Source organism: Castor canadensis, chromosome 5 (assembly GCF_047511655.1).
Source record: "Castor canadensis chromosome 5, mCasCan1.hap1v2, whole genome shotgun sequence".
NCBI lineage: Eukaryota > Metazoa > Chordata > Mammalia > Rodentia > Castoridae > Castor > Castor canadensis.
Window position 1 is genome coordinate 152,823,741 of NC_133390.1, and position 23,499 is coordinate 152,847,239.

Below are 23,499 nucleotides of genomic sequence, written 5' to 3' on the forward strand. Positions count from 1 at the left end.
TCCAGAATTCCTAATTTTAAATAAATAAATGAATAAGGTTCTGGGAAAGAGATAAGTATACAATGAAAATTACTAATCAATAACAACTGACTTTATTCACCTCTTCAAAGAACCCCTAAAGCTCCTTTAATAATCTATTTCTGTAGATAATGCCATTAGGTGACTGCTTTAGCTTTCGAATGTATAACTGATACCAACTTTCTCTGAACTTAGAGAAAGTTTCTAAGGAAATGGCATTATTGTCAGCTCTTGTCCACCTCCTAGCTTGGTTCTCTACAATGTTCTTTATGGTTGAGACCGAGCTCTCCAACTTCCATGAATAAGCTGTAAAGGATGGCAAACTCCTCCACAGTTCTATAGAGACCACAACTTCCATGAATAAGCTGTAAAGGATGGCAAACTCCTCCACAGTTCTATAGAGACCACAACTATATATGTGTGAAATTGAGAAAGATTTTAAGAAGCTACATAAGGAAATGTGAAAGCTTAAATGCCATGTGATATTTGATTAACATAAATTGTACAGATACTAAGAATAAAGTCAATTACAATTTATTAAACTGAAAGCATTCTGTGAACTGAAATAAGAAAAAGAAGCTCCTACCCTGCCACTCTGAGAAGCAGGAGCATCCTCTGACATCACTTGAATTGCAGACGCCTTGATGAGGAAAACCACAGTTGTTTGTACAGTAAGGAATGTCACACGCTTCACCTTTCCAGTTTTCTGAACATTCACACTCAACAACGTTGCTGTTGTTATTAATCTTACATTCTCCTCGGCCTGAGCAATTATTTGGACACATGTCAAAACTATAAAGACAGTGGGGAAAACTAAGTCAACACAAAGCAATACTTCAATTAATTTAGCAGAACTTCCTCCTATTCAAGGTTTAAAGGTCTCACTATTTCTTCAGTTCATTCATAAGCATAACTGCAGTACTTAAGATTGAGCACAAGTGGGATCACTAAACACTGTATAGCTATTATCTAGGGTAGAGGTGATGAAATCAAACCAACACTGCTGGATTCTCACATGAGAAGAATAAAAATAAATGACTCATAAAGAAATTACAAGGAGAGAAGAAGCAATTTGTATAAAATTGTCCAGACTTAGCTCAAGGCCAGACAATGATCCTATTCTTGATCATCTATGAGTGATGGGCATTATGAAATTGCTGAATTCATGCTTATCAACATGGGGAGGGAAGGGATAAAACAAACTGCTAACAATATACTCATGACATATATCCCTCTGGGTAGTCTCTGAAAATTTGCTGAATTTAAGATTATTGTCCCAACTGGTATACTTCAAATTCCTTGGCAATTTTACTGCTCATTACAGATGGAAGGAGGAAAACTAGTTTAACTTAATGTAAGAGTTTAACTACAATGTGTCTCACAACAATATAGCTTAAGGCTATATTGACAGAATTCAGATTTTTAAAAATTGAGGGATAAATGGATTATCGTAATACTTTGAGTATAGATTCTTCTACTACTTAGTACATGAAAACAGCAAAGTTTGTTAAAATAAGCTTAGCAAAACACTCCAATGTTTTTATCCATTAGTAGGAAAGTGCCCCTCTCTTGCAGAAGAAGCTCAACAAACAGCTACACCTAGATTGAAACTGCAGTCCCTCCCAACATATGCTGACAATTTCCCTTTTGTACCAGTTTTCTCTGTCATAAACTGAGTAGGAAGACAGTTCCGGAGCCTTATTGGGGTTTTAAAAGGATTTTAAATGAGAAAATCCATGCAAGACTGCTTAGTGCAACACTTGCACACTGTAAGCCCTCAATGTATTAGTCATTATTACTTAAAACATACAGTCTTTTGAACTAAATCATAGATATTAGATTTAAATATCTTACTTGTAAGTGATATTAAATCCAGTCAAATTATAAGCAGCATCACTAAAAAAATGCAGCAGGGCATAACCCGATGTAGCAACAACCTCAGGGACAGTCTCATTGCCATCTCTCTCAGGAACAATGAGGCCACTGAAATGGAAACACATTTCTTACAGGGGGAAGCACAATTACAGACACATCAAACAGTGGAAGATACAAATCCAAAACTGGATTTCATCTTTACAATTTGAAAAACCACATCCAGGCAGAGGAATGAATTCCTGTGACCTACCCTATTACTTCTGGGTCTAAATTAGCTCTGGATCTGCGGAGGAACAGACATGAATCTTTAGCTAGGCTTCCTTTAATCTTGGTTTTATTTATAATAAGATTTAAAATCAATAGCTCTATTCACTTTTTTATAAAACTTTTTATAGTGCTCTTAAATCTCCACAATCACAATAAACTATGAGTTGATAAATACCAAATATGTACTGAAAGATAAATATTTTTATACAATACTTATCTATATAAAAACATAAATATTTTCTTTGCCTAATTTGCACCACTTACATTTTTATATTCTATTTTACAAATAATATACCATAAGACCCTGTCACTAAAATCTCTCCTTAGGACCTCACCCAGAGTGCAATATTCTAAGTATTGGTTGGGTGCCAAAAAATCCAGGTGAGGAAAAGAATATCTAAGTCAAAGGGTCTAAATACAATTCTTAAGACTTCTCATCCAAAATAGTATCTTCTTTTCCAGAGGAGAGATGCTAACTTGAAATCCTATCAATACAAAATGAAAGGATCCATCCCATTCACTTTATCAACAAGGATTACCAGTCTGATTTTAGCTTTGTTAATTTAATAAAGGAAAGTGATTTGATTGAGATTTTAAGTTCTTTTATACTCCTGAGTTTAATCATTTTTCCTGTTGACTTGCCATTTGCATCTTTTCATATGTCAATGACTTTTGCCCCATTATTGATTCACTACCACCATTACATTTAGTCAATGCCTAGATCCTTACCAGATCCCATGTAACAACTCCACCCAATAAACAAACATCTTGTCTCCTATTAATCTCTCCCCTTCTCACTCACCCCTAACCCGTTTGCTTTCCTACAGCATACCCAGGTGAAGTCCCACCTCAGAAATATGACTGTCTTAAATGCTCATTGACTATGACCTAGAAATTCCCTTCTTTTGCTGAAAAAATACTTCTCATGTACACAAAGACAAACATACAATAATCCTAATTGCAGCATTATTCAGATAGCAACAAGTGGAAAAGCAAGTTATCCACAGGGAGCCAGCTGAGTGAGTCATTAGGAAGCTGTACGTCTGTAGGTCTAACTAGAAGCTCATCAAGGATAGGGACAGGCCAGACTGCAAAACAATGGGCCCCACATAAGTGTACATTTATGTGAACTTATGTGAGGGTATGTAAAACTGACTGGAGGAGTACAAAAGCAGAGAATGAAGAGGAAGAGAATGGGACTTTCATTTAATTTTTTTTTTTTTTTTTAGTATAACAGGATAAAGCAGAGAGAAGTGAGGGAAAGAAAGAGAAACATTTCATGCTCCCCACACAGGAAATGGGACCAAAACTCCTCATTTAATTTTTTTTTTTTATGAAGACAGAACTCTAGGAATCCTCAGATCCAGGGATTACAAAACACATTTCTTCTTTACTACGTATTCAACCACCAAATATTTACTAAGTACTTACTAACTACATGTGAGATACTGTTCCAGGCAGCAGGAATGTAACAGTGAATAAGACAATGTCCCTGTCCTTATAGAGTACAGTTACAGAAATAAATAAACCTGGATACATCCCCACACACACAGGTGTGTTTGTATACAACACCAGGAAGACAGAATTCCAGAAAGGGAAACAAGGCACAGGAAAAGAATAAAAAGGTGCTGCTTTAGAAAGGCAATTAGGGAAGGGCTCTCAAAGAGGTGGCATTTGATCAGCAACCCAAATGGTTTCAACCATCATGCTTTCAACTAGAGATTGAGTGTCCTTGATCCAAATGCTTGGGACCAGATGTATTTCAAATTTCCTATTTTTTCAGATTTGGGAATATTTGCATATATATAATGAGACATCTTGGGGATGGGACCCAAATCTAAACACACAGTCAGAAAGTAATTTTATGTGCTACCTTTAATATTTTTGTGCATGAAACAAGGTTTCATGGTATGGAATTTTCTATTTGTAACATTACATCAGCCCTCAAAAAGTTTCAAATTTTGCAGCATTTCAGATTTTCAGCTCTGCACCAGAATCCCTTGAAATACTGAAGGGATATGTACTTATTTAAGATCAGGGTGCTGGGTACCAGTGGCTCATGTCTATAATCCTAGCTACTCAGAGATCAAGTGGATTACAATTTGAAGCCAGCCCAAGCAAACAGTTCACAAGACCCTATCACCAAAAAAACCAGAACAAAAAGGGTTGAAGGCATGGCTCAAGTAGTAGAGTAGCTGCCTGGCAAGCAGGAGGTCCTGAATTCAAACTCCCAATACTGCTAAAAAAAAAAAAGAAAAAAAAAACAGGGCCACCTAAATACAGGTGTGAGAGAAGCAAAAGTAACTGTCCCATAGAGGCACTGGCACAGGAAAGAACTGGGGATGTCAGTCACATGTGGGAGATCCTGTACTCTCTGTTAGTCTAATATGAATTTCAGGATCAAATAGACATTAGCTGCATTCCTTGCTCCATATGCCTGGACATGTCACTGACAATTCTGAGCCTCAATTTCCTCAATGTATATCTAGCTCACAGTGACATAATGATTATCAAACTGGTAGAGCATATGGAATGCTGAAGCAGCACTTTCCTAGTGCCCGGAAAGCAATGGGTGAAGGTCTTCATATGGTGGAGATATTTACATGTGTAGGACAGATGACTTTACCAACTGCAACTACATGATGCTGGAGAGAGTGGATTGGCTTCTTTACTATGAGAGAGACTTAGGCACTCATTTCTATTCTCTTCAAAACCTTGAAAAAGTGCCAACTTTGGAGTGTGTGGATTTCTCCCAGTGTGAAAACAAAGTAACTGGTTTATGACAAAACTAAACTTTTACAGAGTAAATGAACACAAACAGCCTCACTCAGCACACAAGGCAATGGAAGAAATACGGGTGAGGACCAGCTACTGCAGGCATGCCATACAGCTGTCATCCTGAGCCACCTCTGAGATCAGTAAATGCAGGTATAAACTAGGCTGCAGCCAGTGGTTAAACCTGAGCAAATCAAGTACTGCCTACCCTAAGGTTGTTCATAATTTTATATTTTAAACAGAGATCATCATTGTTTAGAACCATTTTTGAAAAATCACAGAACTATATTTTCTTCACAGACCTAAAACTTAGCATAATTGTCCCAGGCAAACATGGGCTCTCTGAACATACCTGAGGTATAATCTATCTATGCCAACTATCCTATGTAAATTTACTAATGTGTTAGCCAGACTTTCAACTGCTGTGACAGAAACAACTTAAGGGAGGAGGATTTATTTTGCTTACATTTCAAACCATCATAGTGGGGAGAGTGTGGCAGAGCAAAGTTTCTTATCTCATAGTAGACAGAAAGCAGAAAAGCAGAATGCCTGTGCCAGGGAGCTCTCTCTTTTTTCTCCTTATATTCCATTGACCCCCCAGTCTATGGGATGGTGCCACCCACATTGAGGGTGATTCTTCACACCTGAGTTAATCCTCTCTGGAAATGCCCTCACAAATACATCCACAGGTATGTTTTACTAATCTCCTAAATTCTTACCAATCCAATAAAGTTGACAAGATTAAAAAATCACAACTAGTCACTAAGAGATAAAGAGGATCAAAGTACACTATGCATACATATTCAAAGACAGCATAATGCAACCTACCAAACACTTTGAGAAATGGGGAAGAGAGAGGAAGAAATGGGAATATGATGGAGGGGTGAACTTGTTCAAAGTACACTGTATACATGTATAGAATCACCATAATGAAACCCCCTCAAATTATTAATGTATACTAATTAAAAATATAATAAAACTATTAAAAATAAAATCAAAAGAAAAAAGATCACAACAAATAATTTTCAATTTGACATTCAAAAAGACTACTCAAAGGGCAGAAAGATGCAGAAAATGAAGCAGATACTTAAAAGTCAGGGGTCACAGCCTGGTGTTGGAGTCAGGAAGTATCTAAACTTTTTACTAGTAAGGAATGGTCCAAGAATATTTGACAGAGGTGCCTGCCTTTGGCCATCTTAAGTATATCATGCTCTAATTATAGTTTTTTAATTGGGTACTAGACAGACTGACCCTGCTTTCATAAGCCTTCTTCAATTATTACATTTAAACAACAGCCTCATCAATATATGACTTTCTTTAAAAATAATAATTCTAAAAGGAATAGTGTGGGGGAGTAATTTTTTTTTCCTTTTCTTTTTCTTCTTGAAACAGTGTTTTGCTATTTAGCCCAAGCTGGCATTGAATTAATAATCCTCCTGCCTCAGCTTCCTAAGTGCTGGGATTTCAGGCATGTGCCACTATGCCTGGCATGATAAAATACTATTTTTTCACATAAGAGGTCAGAAAGTAGGTGGTTACTGATATTGACCATCAATGGTTACAAGCTCAGTGGTGAGATGTCAGCACACCTTGCTTAGGAATTGTGTTTCTTTGAAGAGTGTTCCCAGGGAAGAAAACCACTCCCCTGCACCTATCACCACTACTATCCCAGCATCTTCATTCCAACATACACTAGCAGAGAACCTAGTCCACAAATGCTCTGTACATAAATTTGTTGAAGCACCAGAAAATTATAATGCTGGAGTGCTAAAGAGTCTTAAAAGATAAATTGCTCCAGTGATTCTCACATTTGTCTGATAATGGACTCTGTTTGTTAAAACAATTTTATTTAAAACTTCAATACATAACAGATAAATGTAATAAACCAGTTTAGAGTCAAGTTAAACTTTATAGTTTGCAATAAAGCCACAGAGAACACAGTACAACACCTTCGCTTTAGGTTTTAGAAGCTGAGGTCTAAAGTGCTTGAATTCAAGTTCTCACAGAGCCTTGGGCAGAACCCATATTAAAAGTCTACATCTCCTGAATCCTGTTTTGTTTTTCTTTTCTTTATTATTATCCACCTGGCTGAACAATCAGCTGCCAGTCTCTCTATACTCTGAATTCTTAGCACATCACCACTGAGTTGATTCCTTTACCTAACATGTTCCTGAGCAAACTATGGTGTAGCAATTATTGCCTAAGACAGCAGTTTTGTAATTGTTCTGCACATCAGTGCCTTAAGACTTTTGTGTTTTAAGTAAATTCCAATTTTTATATATTTGCTCAGTAATTTTTAAAAATTCATACTCAAATATGTTATTAGTTAAATTTTAATATAATCTTAATTTATGCTGTTAACTAACTTTCCATATAGATACTTTAGCTTTCCTCATGTCATACTGATTAGATCAATTATAACTCTATACTTGTTTTGTTGTTGTCAATGATATAAAAATCCTATGTCCACTCATCAAATACACAGTCCAGGTGAACCATGGGATTATGTCCATATGTTTGGCTCATATTCCTACAAGGGCTACCAGTAAGGTAATTAAAAATGCCTGGCACATAATGGGGTTGCATAAAATCTGATTGATGAATACAGTAGCAAGTGAATTCCCAAAGTAATATAATGATAACATGACACTCAGTTTCCATGGTTCGGTTAAAGTCTGGGGTGCGTCTTGCCATAACACAAAGCATGTTTCAAATTCTGGCATAAAGACATACATGCCCAACACTTTGCCAATGCCATTTTAAATACTTAGTATGGCCTAACCATGGCCAGCTCTTTTGGCCAAAAAGTAAAACTTTTAGTCTCAAAAAATGGCCTTGGTCCTCAGTTCAAAAATGTCAGAGAGCTTTCTAAGCAAAAAGGGTGGAGAAGCCCGGGGGCACACTAAGCCTCCTGACCTCTGGTGCCTTGGCTCTTCACATACTGCTTATTACCTTCTTCACCCATATGGGACAGCCATCACACCAAGCCCCAAGTGAGGAAAACAAATTTGCTGAGCTGATTTCTTTTTAAAAGTCAATGAAACAAAAAATCTGAAGGAAAGACATCTAAAAAGACAATTGAAGATGAAAAACTAACAATTATGATTCCCTAAAGGGATATGCATTTTAGAAAAATAAATTTTAAAATCCTCTATCATGCAAAAAGAAGAAAAATAGAGACCATGTGGCTAAAACATAATAAAAAATACTGCTACTTACTTTCAATAAAAACTAAAATATCAAAAAGAATTCCAATAACCCCATATAGTCAGTGAAATTATTTTATTAGTGAAGAATGTACTTATTTTAAAAAAATCACAATTTATAAATGGTATGTTCCTCATTCTCAAGAGGCAATATATATTTTATATGTATTCTTCCAAAAAGTCTCCTCACCCATAATAATGCATACACACACAAAAAAAAAAAACCCTGTATTTTAATTCAACAAATAACTCCTAAGGGCCTACATAATAAGGAATACACAAGAACAAGATGAATATAGTTTCTGATTTAAATTTTTTACAGAAATATTATTCAATATATTACAAAACATTTTGAAAATATAAACTTTACCACCACTATGAAGAACAGATAAACTTAATAGTAATTACAATTTTATAAATCAGGAAACTGAAGACAGAGGTCAAGCCCTATACCCAGAAACTTACCCAGTAGCTACAGAAACCAAGTCAGGACAAGAACACAGTTACAGGACTCCAGATCTAGTGCCTATTCTATTAAATAAATATGTTATGTTATAATAAAGGTGAGTCCAGTAAGAACACAATCCAGGAGATACATTTAAGTTTAGAAGTCAAATAATGATTGCCTAGTACTTATATTATTGAGCTTACCTAAAGGCAGCAATTAGTGGTGCATAAATTGAGTCCCCATCATAAACATATAAATGGTCCCAACTACACTCTGTAGCAAAATGGTTGAAACGAAGTCTCATTATTCTATTTGGCCTGAAAAGAATAAAAACAAATTTATAATAAGGTAATCATCATAACTATTAAACATTTGAGAAAAAGATACTTTGTAAGAGTTCATAAGGAGAAATTTATAATATGAAAATAACATTCCTACATTTGTTTATTCCTATAAATGTTTATTCAATACTATGTGCAAGAGTCCATTAAACATGATATGGGAAACAAAACATACATAGTATTTTGTTGACTCTTTGGGCCTTACAGTCCCTTTAGTGGGCAGTCTTTAATACCCTCTGAACTAATCCATTAACCCTTCCATTTCTGCACTCCTTCCTTATTCAACTTAAGAATCCACACTACATCATTTCACAAACACACCTGTCAATTTTCTAAACTTGCCTGCCCCCTCTTCCTTTTCATGGCACTGCCTGGAAAAAGCCCTGGTTTAGAAAACCACTTATCTGCTTTGACTTGGATGGAACTAAAAGAAAACTAAGTTGTACTGGAGGAAGTCACACTACTGGGCAAACTGGTTCTAGTGATCTCTACTCACCACTTCACATGGCACTTTGATTCTGCCAACAGTCCTACCTCTCTTCTCTCTTCTCTCTTTCTCTCTCAAAGGATAATTTCTATTTTATTTATTTTATTCCAGACAATAGTTTCTCTTTAGTCCTTAAGGATACAGCCCCTTACATGGGCTTTGGTGGAGTCATGGGGCAGCACCAGCAGGTCTAAATCAGGGAAGAGGGTCTAGGAGGTTTGGTCCTCCTGGGATTCTCAAGATTGATTCCTGACCACTTTGCTGTGAATGGTACAACTCACACAGTAAAGCAGCCTCACACAGAGTTTAGGAAGCCCATAAGCTGGGAAATGTCCCGACCGCTGCAGCTCCTACTATGTTCCAAATGATGGGCTTCTTAATGACCTTGTCCTTGGCACAGTTTGTGCAATGAACAGGCTGCACGAGACCGAGGCCCTTTTTGGCATGATTATTGTTCTTCCTTATTTTTTGTCATCTTAGAAGTGTAGACCACAGAGAGCATCTCTCCTCTTTCTACAATCACTAACTCTCAATGATTATTTCAAAGCATCGAGCCCCACCTTTCTGCTTATGCTCAGCATCTAGACAAAAATCCCTAAAATTTCCATTTTCCAAAACAAATAAATCTACCAACTTATCCTTCCATCTCACAAATATTTAACTTTTTTCTCTAATCTGGAACTTTCCAATCCATACTTAAATCTGCTTAAGTATAACATATTATAAAAACAAAACAAAACAAAAGTCAACCATCACACTACTTACTGTCCTTCAATGAGCCACGTGCACTTCGTTTTATATTTATAATTTCCAGGTCCATCTGTTACAAACCCAGAAGATCCAGTTAGTCTGTAATTTAAATAAATTTTTAAAAAGTCAGTCTGTCAGAATTTCATATATTAATATCTTTCTTAATTCCCAATACAGTACAATTTAACATACTGGGTACATTTAACGCATACTGTGACTAGTAAAAAATGACAGGACATATTCATAGCGTACAAATTTGGATGAAACTTATTTACCACATGTAAAAAAAAAAAGAAGAAAAAACACTAAAAACAATAGAGATGAAGAAAAACATACCTAACCCTAGCTGAGAATAGAATGTTATACTTTATACTATAAAAAACGACCACAAAAACTGCTAGGGCAAGCATGGCAAACTATGACATATTATGGACGTTTAGCTGCTGCTTTTGAAGTGGCCTGAGCAGTATGTGTTAGTGCCTGTCCTCCCGCACGTGTTCCTAGTCAGAAGTTTCATAATAATTTTACATCTTGCCAACATGATAGACATAGCCTGGTATCTCATTAAGGTTTTGACTCCACTAATTCCAATGTCTAAATATCTTCTCAGATGTTTTGGCCATTTGCACTTCCTTCTTTGTGAATTAACATTCCATATTTTTTGCCCACTTTTGCTACCAAGTTTTTTTTTTTAATTTAATGTTTGGGAGCTCTTTTTATATGAAGAATGTCTCCCATGTGTGTATTTTCTCAGTCTTATTTTTTTCCTTATGATTTGTGTTGGGTATCTTTGGCTACAGAGAAATTTTTAATATTTAAGAACAATGCTATTTTTTTCTACATTGCTTTTCCCGGATTCTTTTTCCTCCCTCCTTCATCAAAAATGACAGCCTCTCTGAAACAAGACATTTTCTTTCTGTGTATCATAAACAACATCTATTCCATCCCAAAAATGTTAGTCTAAGACAATCATGTTTCCGATGCCCTTGCCAATGACTAATTAGAAATGTGTATCAGCTTAAAGCTATGTTCCAATGTGCCTGGCAGAAAAACCTAAAAAGTAATGGCTTAACTAAAACATAAAATCTAAAGATAAAACCAGGGGCCTCAGGCTCATGCCTGTAATTCCAGCTACTTGGGAGGCTAAAATTGGGAGGATTTAGATTCAAGGTCAGTTTGGGCAAATAGTTCTCAACCCCATCTCCAAAACAACCAGAGCAAAATGGATTGTAGGTGTGGCTCAAGCGGTAGAAGCACCTGCTATTTATTTATTTACTCATTCACTCACTCATTCATTCATTCATTCATTTATAGTACTAGGGTTTGAACTCAGAGCCATCACCACTTGAGCCACTCCACCAGCCTTTTTTTGCATTGAGTATTTTTGAGACAGGGTCTCATGGAACTATTTGCTGGGGCTGGCTTCAAACCGTGATCCTCCTGATCTCTGCCTCCTGAGTAGCTAGGATTACAGGCATGAGCCAGAGGCCCTTGGCTTATCTTTGGATTTTCTGTTTTAGTTAAGCCATGTTTATGTTTAGTGAACCACCAGCTCCTGGCTTACAGCACCTGCTTTGCAAGTATGAAGCCCTGAGTTCAAAAACTCCAAAAGCAAGCAATTCAGGGCATGATCCATGATCATTGGGGACCTAATAGTCTTCAACTTTGTAACTCTGTCACCCTCAACATGTGGGTTCCATCTCATAATCCAAGATGGTTAGTAGTGCTAACAATGACACCCACATTCTACCCAGCAGAAAAGGGGGGTTAAGAAAACAAGGGGAATACTCCCTCCAAAGAAACATGGCAATTCTACTTATATCCCATTGCCAAAAGTTACTAGCATATCTACGTGTGAGAGAGGTGGAAAAATGGAGTCAGACCCCAAATGACCATGTCCCAGTGAAAAGTCAGGATTCTCTTTACTAGAGAGGAGAGAAAGGCTAGGAAGGATAATTATTAATCTTTGTCACAGCACGTAATAAACACTTAGGGACTGGCGGAGTGGCTCAAGTCTCAAGTGGTAGAGTGCCTGCCAAGAATGCATGAGGCTTTGAGTTCAAACCCCAGTATGGCAAAAATAAAGTAAAATAAACTTAGGAAAATTTTGTAGGGAAGATACAGAAACCCTCTAGAGGAGGCAGATTTCAAAGGAATCATCTTATAATTATTCCTTTCTAATTAACTCAATGTGGACTGTAAGATCTCAACTTTTCCCATCTGCTATAATTTTCATACAATTGTTATGGTCAAGCACCTTGAACACCGACAAATTTAAACCAAAGTGCTTTGGACAAGAAAAAAAAAAATCTACCTGGGCACAGAGGCACATGTCTGGAATTCCAGTTACTTGGAAGGCTGAGGTAGTAGGATGGCAAGTTTGAGACCAGCCTGGTTAACTTAGCCAGACCTTGTCCCAAAATAATTTTCTTTGGTGGCACTGGGGTTTGAACTCAGGGCCTCATGCCTGCTAGGCAGATGCTCTGCCTACAGCCATGCCCCCAACCCTTTTTTGATTTAGTCATTTTTTAGGTAGGGTCTCCTGTTTTTGCCCAAGGCTGCCCTTAGACCAAGAACCTCCTACCTTCAGGAGAGTAGCTGGGATGATAAGCATCCACCACCATACCCAGCTTATTGGTTAAAATGGAATCTTGCTAACTTTTTGCTTAGGTTGGCCTCCAACCTAGAGCTTCCCAATTTCCACTTTCCCAGTAGCAGGGATTACAAGCATGAGCCATGGTACCTGGCTTCAAATAAAATTTTTCAAAAGGGTTGGGGATAGAGTTCAGTGGTAGAGCACTCGCCTAACATAAATAAAGTCCTGTATTTAATCCCCAGTACCAAAAAAAAAAAATCATTGTAGGGAATTTTTTTTTTGGCTGGACTGGGATTTGAACTCAGGGCTTCACACTCACAAAGCAGGAGCTCTACCACCTGAGCCACACCTCCAGCCCATTTTGCTCTGGTTATTTTGGAGATGGGGGGGGTCTCACCAACTATTTGACTAGGCTGGCCTCGACCCATGATCCTCCCAATCTCAGCCTCCCAAGTAGCTAGAATTATAAGCATGAGCCACCAGCACCTGCCTTATCATGGGAATCTTAAACACTATTTCCTTATATACATCTATAATTAAATTTATTGAAAACACTACTAAATTCCTAACACTCTTTTATTTTTTATCAGCTAGCTCTAATTCTAAGGAACATATCAAAGTCCCACACCATGACTCACATTGCTTTTGCTTTATGTACTTAGCTATTTAGCCACACAGCTTATGACTATCAGATTCTTTTGAGTTGTGCCTTTTATTATGGCAATACCCACTAATCCGGTTTGATACATAAATATACCTGGTCAAATATTGCTATAATTACTTAAATCTTTAGCCAATTCTTTATTTTTCATCATTGTCAAGTTTTCAAGGTTGTTTCTTCTAAACAGCACCTGGTTAGGTTTTGCTTCTCAATGTACTCTGATAGTGTCTTACTGTACAATAAAGTGTTCATATTTAGCATAATGACTGCTATACTGATTCAATTCCTTCCAACTATTTTTTTTTTTTTTTTTTGGAGACAGGTTATCACTGTGCAGCTCAAGCTGACCTCAAACTTTCTATTCTCCTGCCTCAGCCTCTCAAGTGCTGGGATCACAGGCATGTGCCACCATGTCCAGCTTCAACCAAACTTTTTAATCAAATTTAAATGAGTAATTTGCATGCAATAATACACTTTAATTTCACAATTTAAGTTCTGATAAATGTATGTATGTGCAACCTTCCTCAAACAAGTTATAAAGCAATTCTACCACCCTGAAAAGTTCCCTTAGACCCTCTGACAGATAATCCTTCGCAACTCAGGCCTCAAAAACAGGTCACATTTCTATTACTACTGATCAGTTTTACAGAACATTAATAAATGGGGTCATAGAGATATCTTTTGATCAGTATATGTCTGAGTATTTATTGCTTGCCCCCTATTGCTTAGTATTCTATTATATGACCATATCATATCTTTATCCATTCTCTTGGTGACCATTTTGGTTATATAGGTTATTGGCTCTTATAAATACACCTATTGACATATACAAGTCTTTGTGGGGACAGGTGCATGTGTATATAGACAAACATACATATGTGTGTGTATAACTATGTATATATATATATATTTTTTCTTTTTGCAATACTGGGGTTTGAACACAGGGTTTTCTGCTTGCTAGACAGATGCTCTGCCACTTGAGCCATGCTTCTAGCCCTTTTTGCTCTCGTTATTTTCGAGATAGGGTTTTGGTTTTTGCCCAGGTCAGCCTGGAGAGGAATCCTATTTTAGGCTTCTTGGCAGAGCTGGGACGATAGGTGTGTACCACCACATCCAGCTATTGGTTGAGATGGAAGGCTCACAAACTTTTTACCCAGGTTGGCCTTGAACCTCCATCCTCCTAATCTCAGCCTCCTGAATAGCAAGGATTATAGGCATGAGTCACTGGCACATGGCTCATATTTCTTTCTTTCCTTTTTTTTTTTTTTTTTTGTTGTTGTTGTTGTACTGGGCTTTCGAAGTCAGGGACTCACAAGCACTCTAATAATACAAACCATACCTTCAGTCCTTTTTGCTTTAGTTTATTATTCAGACAGGGTCTTGCTTTTGCCTAGTGTGAACCAGGATCCTCCTACCTATACTTCCTGTATAGCTAGAATCACAGGCATTCACCGTGCCTAGCTTGTTTTTGCCTGGTCTTATGTTTTTGCCTGGTCTGACCTCGAACCACGATCCTCCATATGCTTGGATTACAATCATGAGCCACCTCACCCCGCCTTATTTATATATTGTCTTGGATAAATATATAGTTAAATTGCTGGATCAAAGTATATATGTAAACTTGAGTTTATAAGAAGCTGTCAAACTATCTTATAAGTTGTTACACCATCTACACTCCCATCATAAAGGTATGAGAGCTCAACTAACTCCATGCTGACGCTCACACTTAGTAAGAGTAGACTTTTTCTTGGTCATTCCAGTTATGTGTTATGGTATCTCAAGGTTTAAATTTGTATTTCCATGATAATGAAAGATTTTGAGCACCTTTTAGGTGTTTATTGATCATTGCACGTACTATCTTATAATATGCTAGTTCTTTGATCATTTTGTAGGGTTTTATCTTCTATTGTTGACTTCTAAGAATGCTTTATATACCCAGGATGCTGGTCTTTTTTTGAGTGATGATGGGGGAACTGGGGTTTAAACTTAGAGCTTCACACTTGCAAAAGAGGCACTCTACTGCTTGAGCCACACTTCCAGTCCATTTTTGTTCTGGTTATTTTGGAGATGGGATCTCATGAACTATTTGCCCAGACTGGCTTCAAACTGCAATCCTCCCAACTTTAACCTCCCAAATAGCTAGGATTACAGGCATGAGCCACCTGTGCCTGACAGGATGCTAGTCTTTTATTAGATATATACTTTGCAAATATTTTCTGTCAGTCTGTGGCTTGGCTTTTTATTTCCTAACAATTTTGGGGGGAGGGGAGAGAAAAAGATTTTAATTTTGATAAAGTTCAATTTTTCCATTCTTCTTATTTATGGTTAGTGCTTTCTGAGGCTCAAAAAAAAAAAAAAAAAAAACTTTGCCCATACCAAGCATGAAAAGGCTTTGTCCCACATTTTCTTCTACAAATTATATAGTCTTGGCTTTTGCATTTAAGTCTTTGGCTCAGTTTTGATTAACTTTTATGTGTGGAATGAGGCAATGGTCAAGATTCATTTATTTTTCCATATGAACATTCAAGTACTTCAGGATCATTTACTGAAATGGCTATCCTTTCCTCAAGTGTCTACTCTGTATTTTTTTTTTAATGGATTAACCATGAATGTGTAGGTCTATTTCTGGACTCTCTATTCTGTTCTGTTGATGTATATAATACCAAAGCACCTTGACTGCCCTGGTTTCATCTAAGGTCTTGAAACAAGTAAGTATAACTCCACAAAATCTTTTCAAGATTATTTAGGTTAATTGGCTAGTCTAGTTGCTTTGCAATTCCATTTTAGAATCAGTTTGACAAAATCTACAAACAAAAAAGTTCATAGGGTCTTTGATGGGGATCATATTTAATCTATAGGTAAATTTGGGGAGAATAAACATATTTACAATCCATAAATATGGTATAACCCTCCATTTACATAGAAGTTCTTTAATATTTCTTAGCAATGTTTTGCAGTTTCCCATGTACAAATCATGCAGCATCCTTTATCCCTAAGTATTTTATGCTTTTTAAATGCTATCTGAATGATGTTCACTTTGATTTTATCTTCCAACTTTTTCTTGCTAATAATAGAAATGTAACTGATAGAATTCCTTATATCCTGCAATCTTGACACATTCACTTTATAGTTCCACCAGGTGTTTTTTTAAAAATAGATTATGATTTTCTCCCTAAATTATCATGTAATATACAATAAAAAGATTTTACTTCTTTTCTATTTCCCCAATCCAGGTGCTTTTTACTTGTTCTTGACTTACTGTACTTGCTAGGACTCCTGTTCAACAGAAGTCATGAGAGTGGGCATCCTTGCCTTGTTTCCAATGAGAGTTCAAATTTTCACCATTAAGCATACCGTTAGCTGTAGGTTTTTTGTAGATGTTCCCTTCTATTTGTTGTTTACCTGAGCATTTTTATCTTGAATATCTAACACATTTTGTGAATACTTTTTCGGTATCATTTAAATGATCATATGACTTTTCTCCCTTATTCCATTAATGTGGTGAGTTATAATGACTGACTAATACAATAAGTGACTGATTTTTCAGTGTTAAAGCAGCTTTGCACTCCTGGGATAAACCTCACTTGGTGTTGATGCATTATTCTTTTTTCAGTGTACTGTTAGGAGAAGTTTGTATCTATGCCTAGGAGAGATGTTAATTTGTAGTCTTCTTTTCTTACAACGTGTTTATCTTCTTTTGCTGTCAGAGTTATGCTGGCTTCATGAAATGAGTTGGAAAGTGTCTGTCTTTCACTGTTTTCTGAAAATGTTTGAGTACTACTTCTTTTAAAGTCTGATAAAATTTCTAAGAGGAGGGGGAGGTGGCAAGGAAAGGGGGTAGAGGGTAAGTACAGTGAAAAAAAATGTGTACACATGTATGTAAATGCAAAAATGATACCTATTAGAACTATTCCAGGAATGGGGGAGGAGGGTATAAAGGAGAATGGTGGTGGGGTGAATTTAAGTATGATATATTTGATACATTTTAAGAACTTTTGTAAATGCCACAATGTACCCTCACCCAGCACAACAATAAAGGAAAAAAAAATTATTAGAGGAGCCAGTGGCCAGTAGCTCATGCCTACAAGACTACTCAAAAGGCAGAGATCAGTAGGATTGCAGTTCAAAGCCAGCCTATGCAAAGAGTTCTCAAGACCCTATCTCGAAAATACCCAACACAAAACAAAGCTGGTAGAGTGGCTCAGGTGTAGAGCGCCTGCCCAGCAAGTGTGAAGCCCTGGGTTTAAACTCCAGTACAACCAAAAAAAAATTCTTTTTGCTAGAAAGATGCTGATCCAAGTCCCAGAGCCTAAAGGGAAGAGACTTCAGAGTTCTGCTGTCCAAGGACAGGAGAAGATGGGTTTCTCAGATCCAGAAGAAAGATAAAATTCATCTTTCACTGAGTATCTTCCTTACACAAGCCACTGATTCTAATAGCAATATCTTCTGAACACCCTCACCAACATATCCAGAAATAATACTTCACTGGGTGTGTATGTGTGTGTCCATTTGTCTGTCAGTCTCTCTCCTCCTCTTCTTCTTTTTCTCCCTCTCCCACACCACCGCCCACATTGCTGAGGCTCAATCCCAGGGTCTTACACATGCTAGGCAAGGCTCTATCTACCACTGAGCAGCATTCCAGCCCTTCTCAGCATCTCTTAATCCAGTGAGGTCAACAGCTAAAACTAACCACAACTCCCTCTTCATTTATTTACATTGTTTTTGAGTTTATCTTTTGTATAGTTTTCTAAGTGGTTAGGACAATGTGAACAGGTGACTTCTAATAATCTCCTTACTAGTAACATTTTACCACTTTGAGTGGAATGTGGAAAACTCACTTCCACTTAGGTCTTTCATCTTCATGTAAATATCATCCTCTTGTTTATTTTATATTGTTTTAATTATATTTTATTTCAATTATCCATATGATTGCTAAAACTCAGAAGGAAAAAGATAGTCAATTATTGTATGTACCCTTATTGCTGCTCTCTCCATTGTCCATCCTTCCTTTCTAATACTCCAGGGCCCCTTAATTTATTATTTTTCTGACTGTTTAAAGAACTTCCTTTAACCAGTCTGTAAGGGTAGATCTGCTAACAACATTCTTTCAGTTTTCTATCATCTAAGAATATTTTTATTTCCCTTTAATTCCTGAGGGATAGTTTCAATAGAGATAGAATTCAAGATTGACAGTTCACTTGGCACTTGAAAAATAATGTGCCACTTTCTTCTAGTACCATGATTTCAGATGAGAAACCTGCTGTCATCTAAACCGGTGTTCCCTACAGGTAATGCACCATTTCTCTCTGGCTACTTTCAAGACTTTCTCTTTGCCTTTAGATTTCAAGAGCTCAATTATGATGCATCTTAGCATACTTTCATTGGGTTTGTGCTGTTTAGGATTTCAGATTCTTGGATCTTTAAATGTTTCTTTTGCCAAAAGAATGGTAAGTTTTCAGCCATTAATTCTTTCACATAGTCATTTGCCCCCACTCTCATTCTCCTTCCCCTCTGAAACTCCAATTATGTGAATGTTAACTACTTTGTTATTGCACAGTGGTCATTTTTTTGTAGTCTACTTTCTCTCTGTTATTTAGATTAAGTAAATTCTACTGCCCTGTCCTTTTTTGTGAAGGGTTTTTTCCAAGATAGGGTCTTGTGAACTGTATGCCTGGGCTGGCTTCGAACCCTGATCCTTCTGATCTCTACCTCCTGAATAGCTAGGATTACAGGCATCAGCCACTGGCACCAGCTTGGTTCTTTTTAAATTTCATTTCTAATTTGGATGATTCTAATTAATTTCTTTGGGTTCTTTGCTGTGAATTTTACACTTTTAAATTTTGTTTCAACAAACTGGAGGTATGGCTCAAGCAATAAAGAAAACACAGTCCCACCAAAAAATGTGTTTAAAGATCATTTTTAGCCCACTGACAGTAGCTCAGGTCTAAAATCCTAGCTACTCAGGCGACAGAGATCAGGAGGATCATGGTTTGAAGCCAGCCTGGGCAAACAGTTCATGAGATTCTTTCTTTAAAAAGACAGTGTAACACTGACACAACCACATACATGCAGGCCAATGGAATACGACTGAGCATCTATAACTAAACCTATGTATCTAAAGTCAGTTGTGTTCTGCAAAAATACCATGGTCACTCAAAGATAGGGAAACAATAGTCTCTTCAACAAATGGTGCTGAAACTACAGTACATTCAATGTGATAGAACAAAGTAGGACCTCACCTACTATGCTAAAATTAACTCAAAATGGATCAGAGATCTAAACCTATAAAACTCTTGAAAAAAATGTAAATCTTCATAACCTTAATTAGAAAACAGAGAAATGTGGAAAGACTGCTAATGGCTACTGGGTTTTTGTTTGGCTTTGGTATAGTAAAAATATTCTGGAATAATGATGACAGTTGCAAACCTTATGAATATACTAAAGATCACAGAATTGTGTATTTTTAAATGATGAATTACATGGCATGTGAGATCCAGATCAACTGGACTGAGGGTATGGGAGAGTAGAATTAAAATAAAAATTAAAGGAGTAAAATGAACTATGGCAAAAATTGTTAAGAAGTCCTTATTCATTCATTTTTTTAATGAATGAAGAAAGTTATCAAACTGCTATGGAGGACTAGAGACATGGCTCAAGCTATGAAATTCAGATCCCACTCAATATATTTTAAAGTAATATAATGGGTTTTCTCTGTAACTCTATGATACACTAGAAATTACATCTTTGCAACTACATAAATTCATTTTTTGAAAAATGATGTATGTCAACTACATGTCAACCTAAAATTAAGGGAATAAACAATTTAAAAAGCTATTTGGGAAGTGTTTAGATTACCTGCCCCCCCAAAAAAAAAAAATCACACACACAGGGGCATATCAGAGATATGTAAAGAATGTTAATTACAGTACTATTTGTAACAGCAAAAGTTGTTAGACAACTCTAAATGCCCATCCACAGCATGGGTAAACAAACTGGAATTCTGTAATGAATGTAATTATCAATCAACTAGAGCTACATATATCAACACAGACAAACCTTAAGCATAGGCCCAAGTGTGGTGGTCCATGTCTATAATCTCACCTCCTTGGGAGGTGGAGATCAGGAGGATCATAGTGTGAGGCCAGCACAGGCAAAATGTTAGCAAGATACCATCTCAACAAATAAGCTGGGCATGATGGATGGTGCATGTCTGTGTCCCAGTTACATGGAAGGCATAGATAGGAGGATTGCAGTTGAAGGTCAAACCATGTTTTGTTTTGTTTAGCTTTGTTTGCAGTACTAGGTCTTGAACTCAGAGCCTACAGCCTGAGCCACTCCACTAGCCCTTCTTTGTGATAGGTTTTTTCAAGACAGAGTCTCATGAACTACTTGCCCAGGATGACTTTGAACCATGACCCTCCGATCTCTGCTTCCTGAGTAGCTAGGATCACAGGCGTGAACGCTGGTTCAGCACTCGGCTTCAGACTATGGTTTTTAAGCTCAGGGCCTCATGCATGTCAGGCAGGCCCGCTACCAGTGTGACTCAAAGTCACACACCCAGCCCTTCTTTGCTTTAGTTATTTTTCCGATAGGATCTTACACTTTTGCCCAGGGCCAAAAAGTAGAAACATGCAAGACAAATAATAAATTCAACTCCACCATACCAGTGACCTCTGGAAAGAGTAAGGTGAATAGAATTAGGGAAGGGTAACAAGAAGTTGTTGGCTGGTATTTGTAATATTAATATGAAAGAAATTCAGCAAAGCTGGGTGGTAGGTACACAGATATTTACTTTATTATTCTCTGCATCTTTCTTAGGCTGGGAATATTTTATGCTAGAAAAGGAAGTTAAAAGTTAAGTCAAGAAACTGAACCAGCACCAAAAATATGATCACTTTAAAGCACCAATTACTTTTTGTCAGTATTGGTCATTGTTTCTCAACCATGGTCCAAATGCTGTTCCAACTAAAAGTAATGGTATCTATTAAAAGAAAACACACAAGGTATTTAAATATATAGAAGGTCATAAAATGAATCTAATTCTGAAAATTTACCTCACAATCATCTTCTGGTCAAAAATCTTTGTATAGTTTTGCAAAATATCTCCAGTACTTCAAAAACCAATGTTAAAAAAGAGAAAAATCAAATGACAATTACAGTCAGTTTGGCCTTTTCAGTCACAGAAAAAAATAAAAAACCTACCCACACAGGAAATGTGCTATTTGCAGAGAAATGCTTACAAATAGCTGAAAACTGCTATCACTTTATCTTTTAAATCAAAATAAAATATTCTTTGAAATAATTTTTAAAGCACAAATCCATGAATATCAAACATTTGGACAGGAAAATGTCTATTTTAATAGCATAAAACAGATTCACTCAATACTTTAATATATATTTTAACATATGTTTGATATAAAAACTAAATGCCACCTTTTAAATTGACCACAAATCATGTTTCTCCTTACATAATTAATTTAAAGTACATAAAACAATATGTGCCACATATTAAATTGGGTACAGCTTCAGGCAAGGCTTGATCCTGAGATTGAGAAAGTCTCATCAAGTCTTAATCTCCTTATTCTCTGGCATCCTCCTTCTGGAAGTTGCTCTCATCTCAGATGAATTCCTCTCAGAACAGCAATGACTGCTATAAGTTCTAGACCTTATAGCCTCACCACACAGAAAAGAAGACAAAGCATCTCCTTCATAAATGCCCAAAGAGAAGAAAAGTCTCCAGGAAAAAAAATCCCAAGATTCACTCTGATTAGTCAGCTAAGGTCACATGCCTATCTCAAAACAATTGCTACAGACAGAGATGCTGCATCAGTAGTCAAGAACACAACTTGAGGCTGAAGGTTTTTTAGGAAGTGAAGACAGAAGTCCATTATCACCTTCCAAGATCATCCCCCTTGTACTGCACAACAATATCCACATGGTATCCTTCAAGAATAACCACTTATGTTTCAGTTCTCTAAGTGTTGTGGGCTGAATTGTGTCCCTCCAAAAGGAATGTTGAAGCCCTAATCCTGGGTACCTAATAATGAGATCTTATTTGGTAAACAGGACTTTGCAGATGCAGTCAGGTTAGGATGAGGTCATATTTGTACACCCAATACAATCAGTGTTATAAGGGAAAACACACAGGGAGAGAACCATGTGAAACTGAAGTCATGAGGCAGAGACTAAAGTAAATCCAACAAATACCAAGGACTGCTGGCAACTCCAGAAGCTTAGAGAAAGGCAGATTCTCCTCTAGAGTCTTCAGTGAGAGTATGGCCCTATTATTACCTTGATTTCAGATGTGTAGCTTCCAGAACTATAAGAAAATCAATTTCTGTTAAGTCACCACTGTGGTGCATTGCTATAATACCTGAGTAAACTAATACACTGAGTATGATAATCCATGACTCTTTGCCTTTGAACAAACTCTTCATTCCTTCTGCAATGCCTCAACCTCTCAGACCTACCCAAAAGTCCTCTCCTCTGTGATGTCTTCCACCAGAGCCTCCAAAAGAGTCTTCAGACCAAATTCTCACTCAGCACTGAATATTGCCTGTATTTTTATCATGAAAGTCTAATTACCTGTGTCTGTAATTGTCTTCCCTTGAGAACTGAGCTTTCTAAGGGGAAAGGCCTGATTCTTACCCATCTTCACATCCCCAAGGCAGGGCACAGTACATAAATTATCATTCAGAAGATAGCTATGAATTGAATGGGCTGATAACATCTCAAAAAATGTGAAAAGGTGTGATTGGAAGAACTGGCTATTAGAGAGAAGTGAAGATAAGCCTTGGAAGGCAGAACCTAGAGAATTAGAAAAGAAAGAATGTAGAGACAGTGAGGAGGAGTCTGCTGAATTTAATGAGGAAGCAGAAAACTACAACACAGAAGGATCTAATTAGGAAAAAGGGATATATGTAAGGGAGTGGAAGCCTTCTGCTGAGGATCATTTTACAGGTAATAAAGGAGGTCTGTTTTTGTTTTTTAAGTTTTCTAAGCAAAATAGTGACATGTGTTTTTAAGAGTTATATGACAAAGTGTGGAATGGACTCTACCGGTGTACTGTTAGGCT

General features: G+C 36.9%; 1 protein-coding gene across 3 annotated transcripts in view; it reads right to left on the reverse strand.

Annotated features, from left to right (window-relative positions):
- Atrn (attractin) overlaps positions 1-23,499 on the reverse strand; it is a 122,981-nt gene that overhangs the window by 93,759 nt on the left and 5,723 nt on the right. For all 3 annotated transcript variants that reach the window (XM_074074427.1, XM_020176564.2, XM_074074426.1), the window contains exons 2-5: positions 10,183-10,266; positions 8,793-8,906; positions 1,873-2,001; positions 605-810 (exon numbers count right to left, since the gene is read on the reverse strand). In XM_074074427.1, the coding sequence (XP_073930528.1) occupies positions 605-810; positions 1,873-2,001; positions 8,793-8,906; positions 10,183-10,266 (533 nt within the window). The remainder of the gene's footprint in view (positions 1-604; positions 811-1,872; positions 2,002-8,792; positions 8,907-10,182; positions 10,267-23,499) is intronic.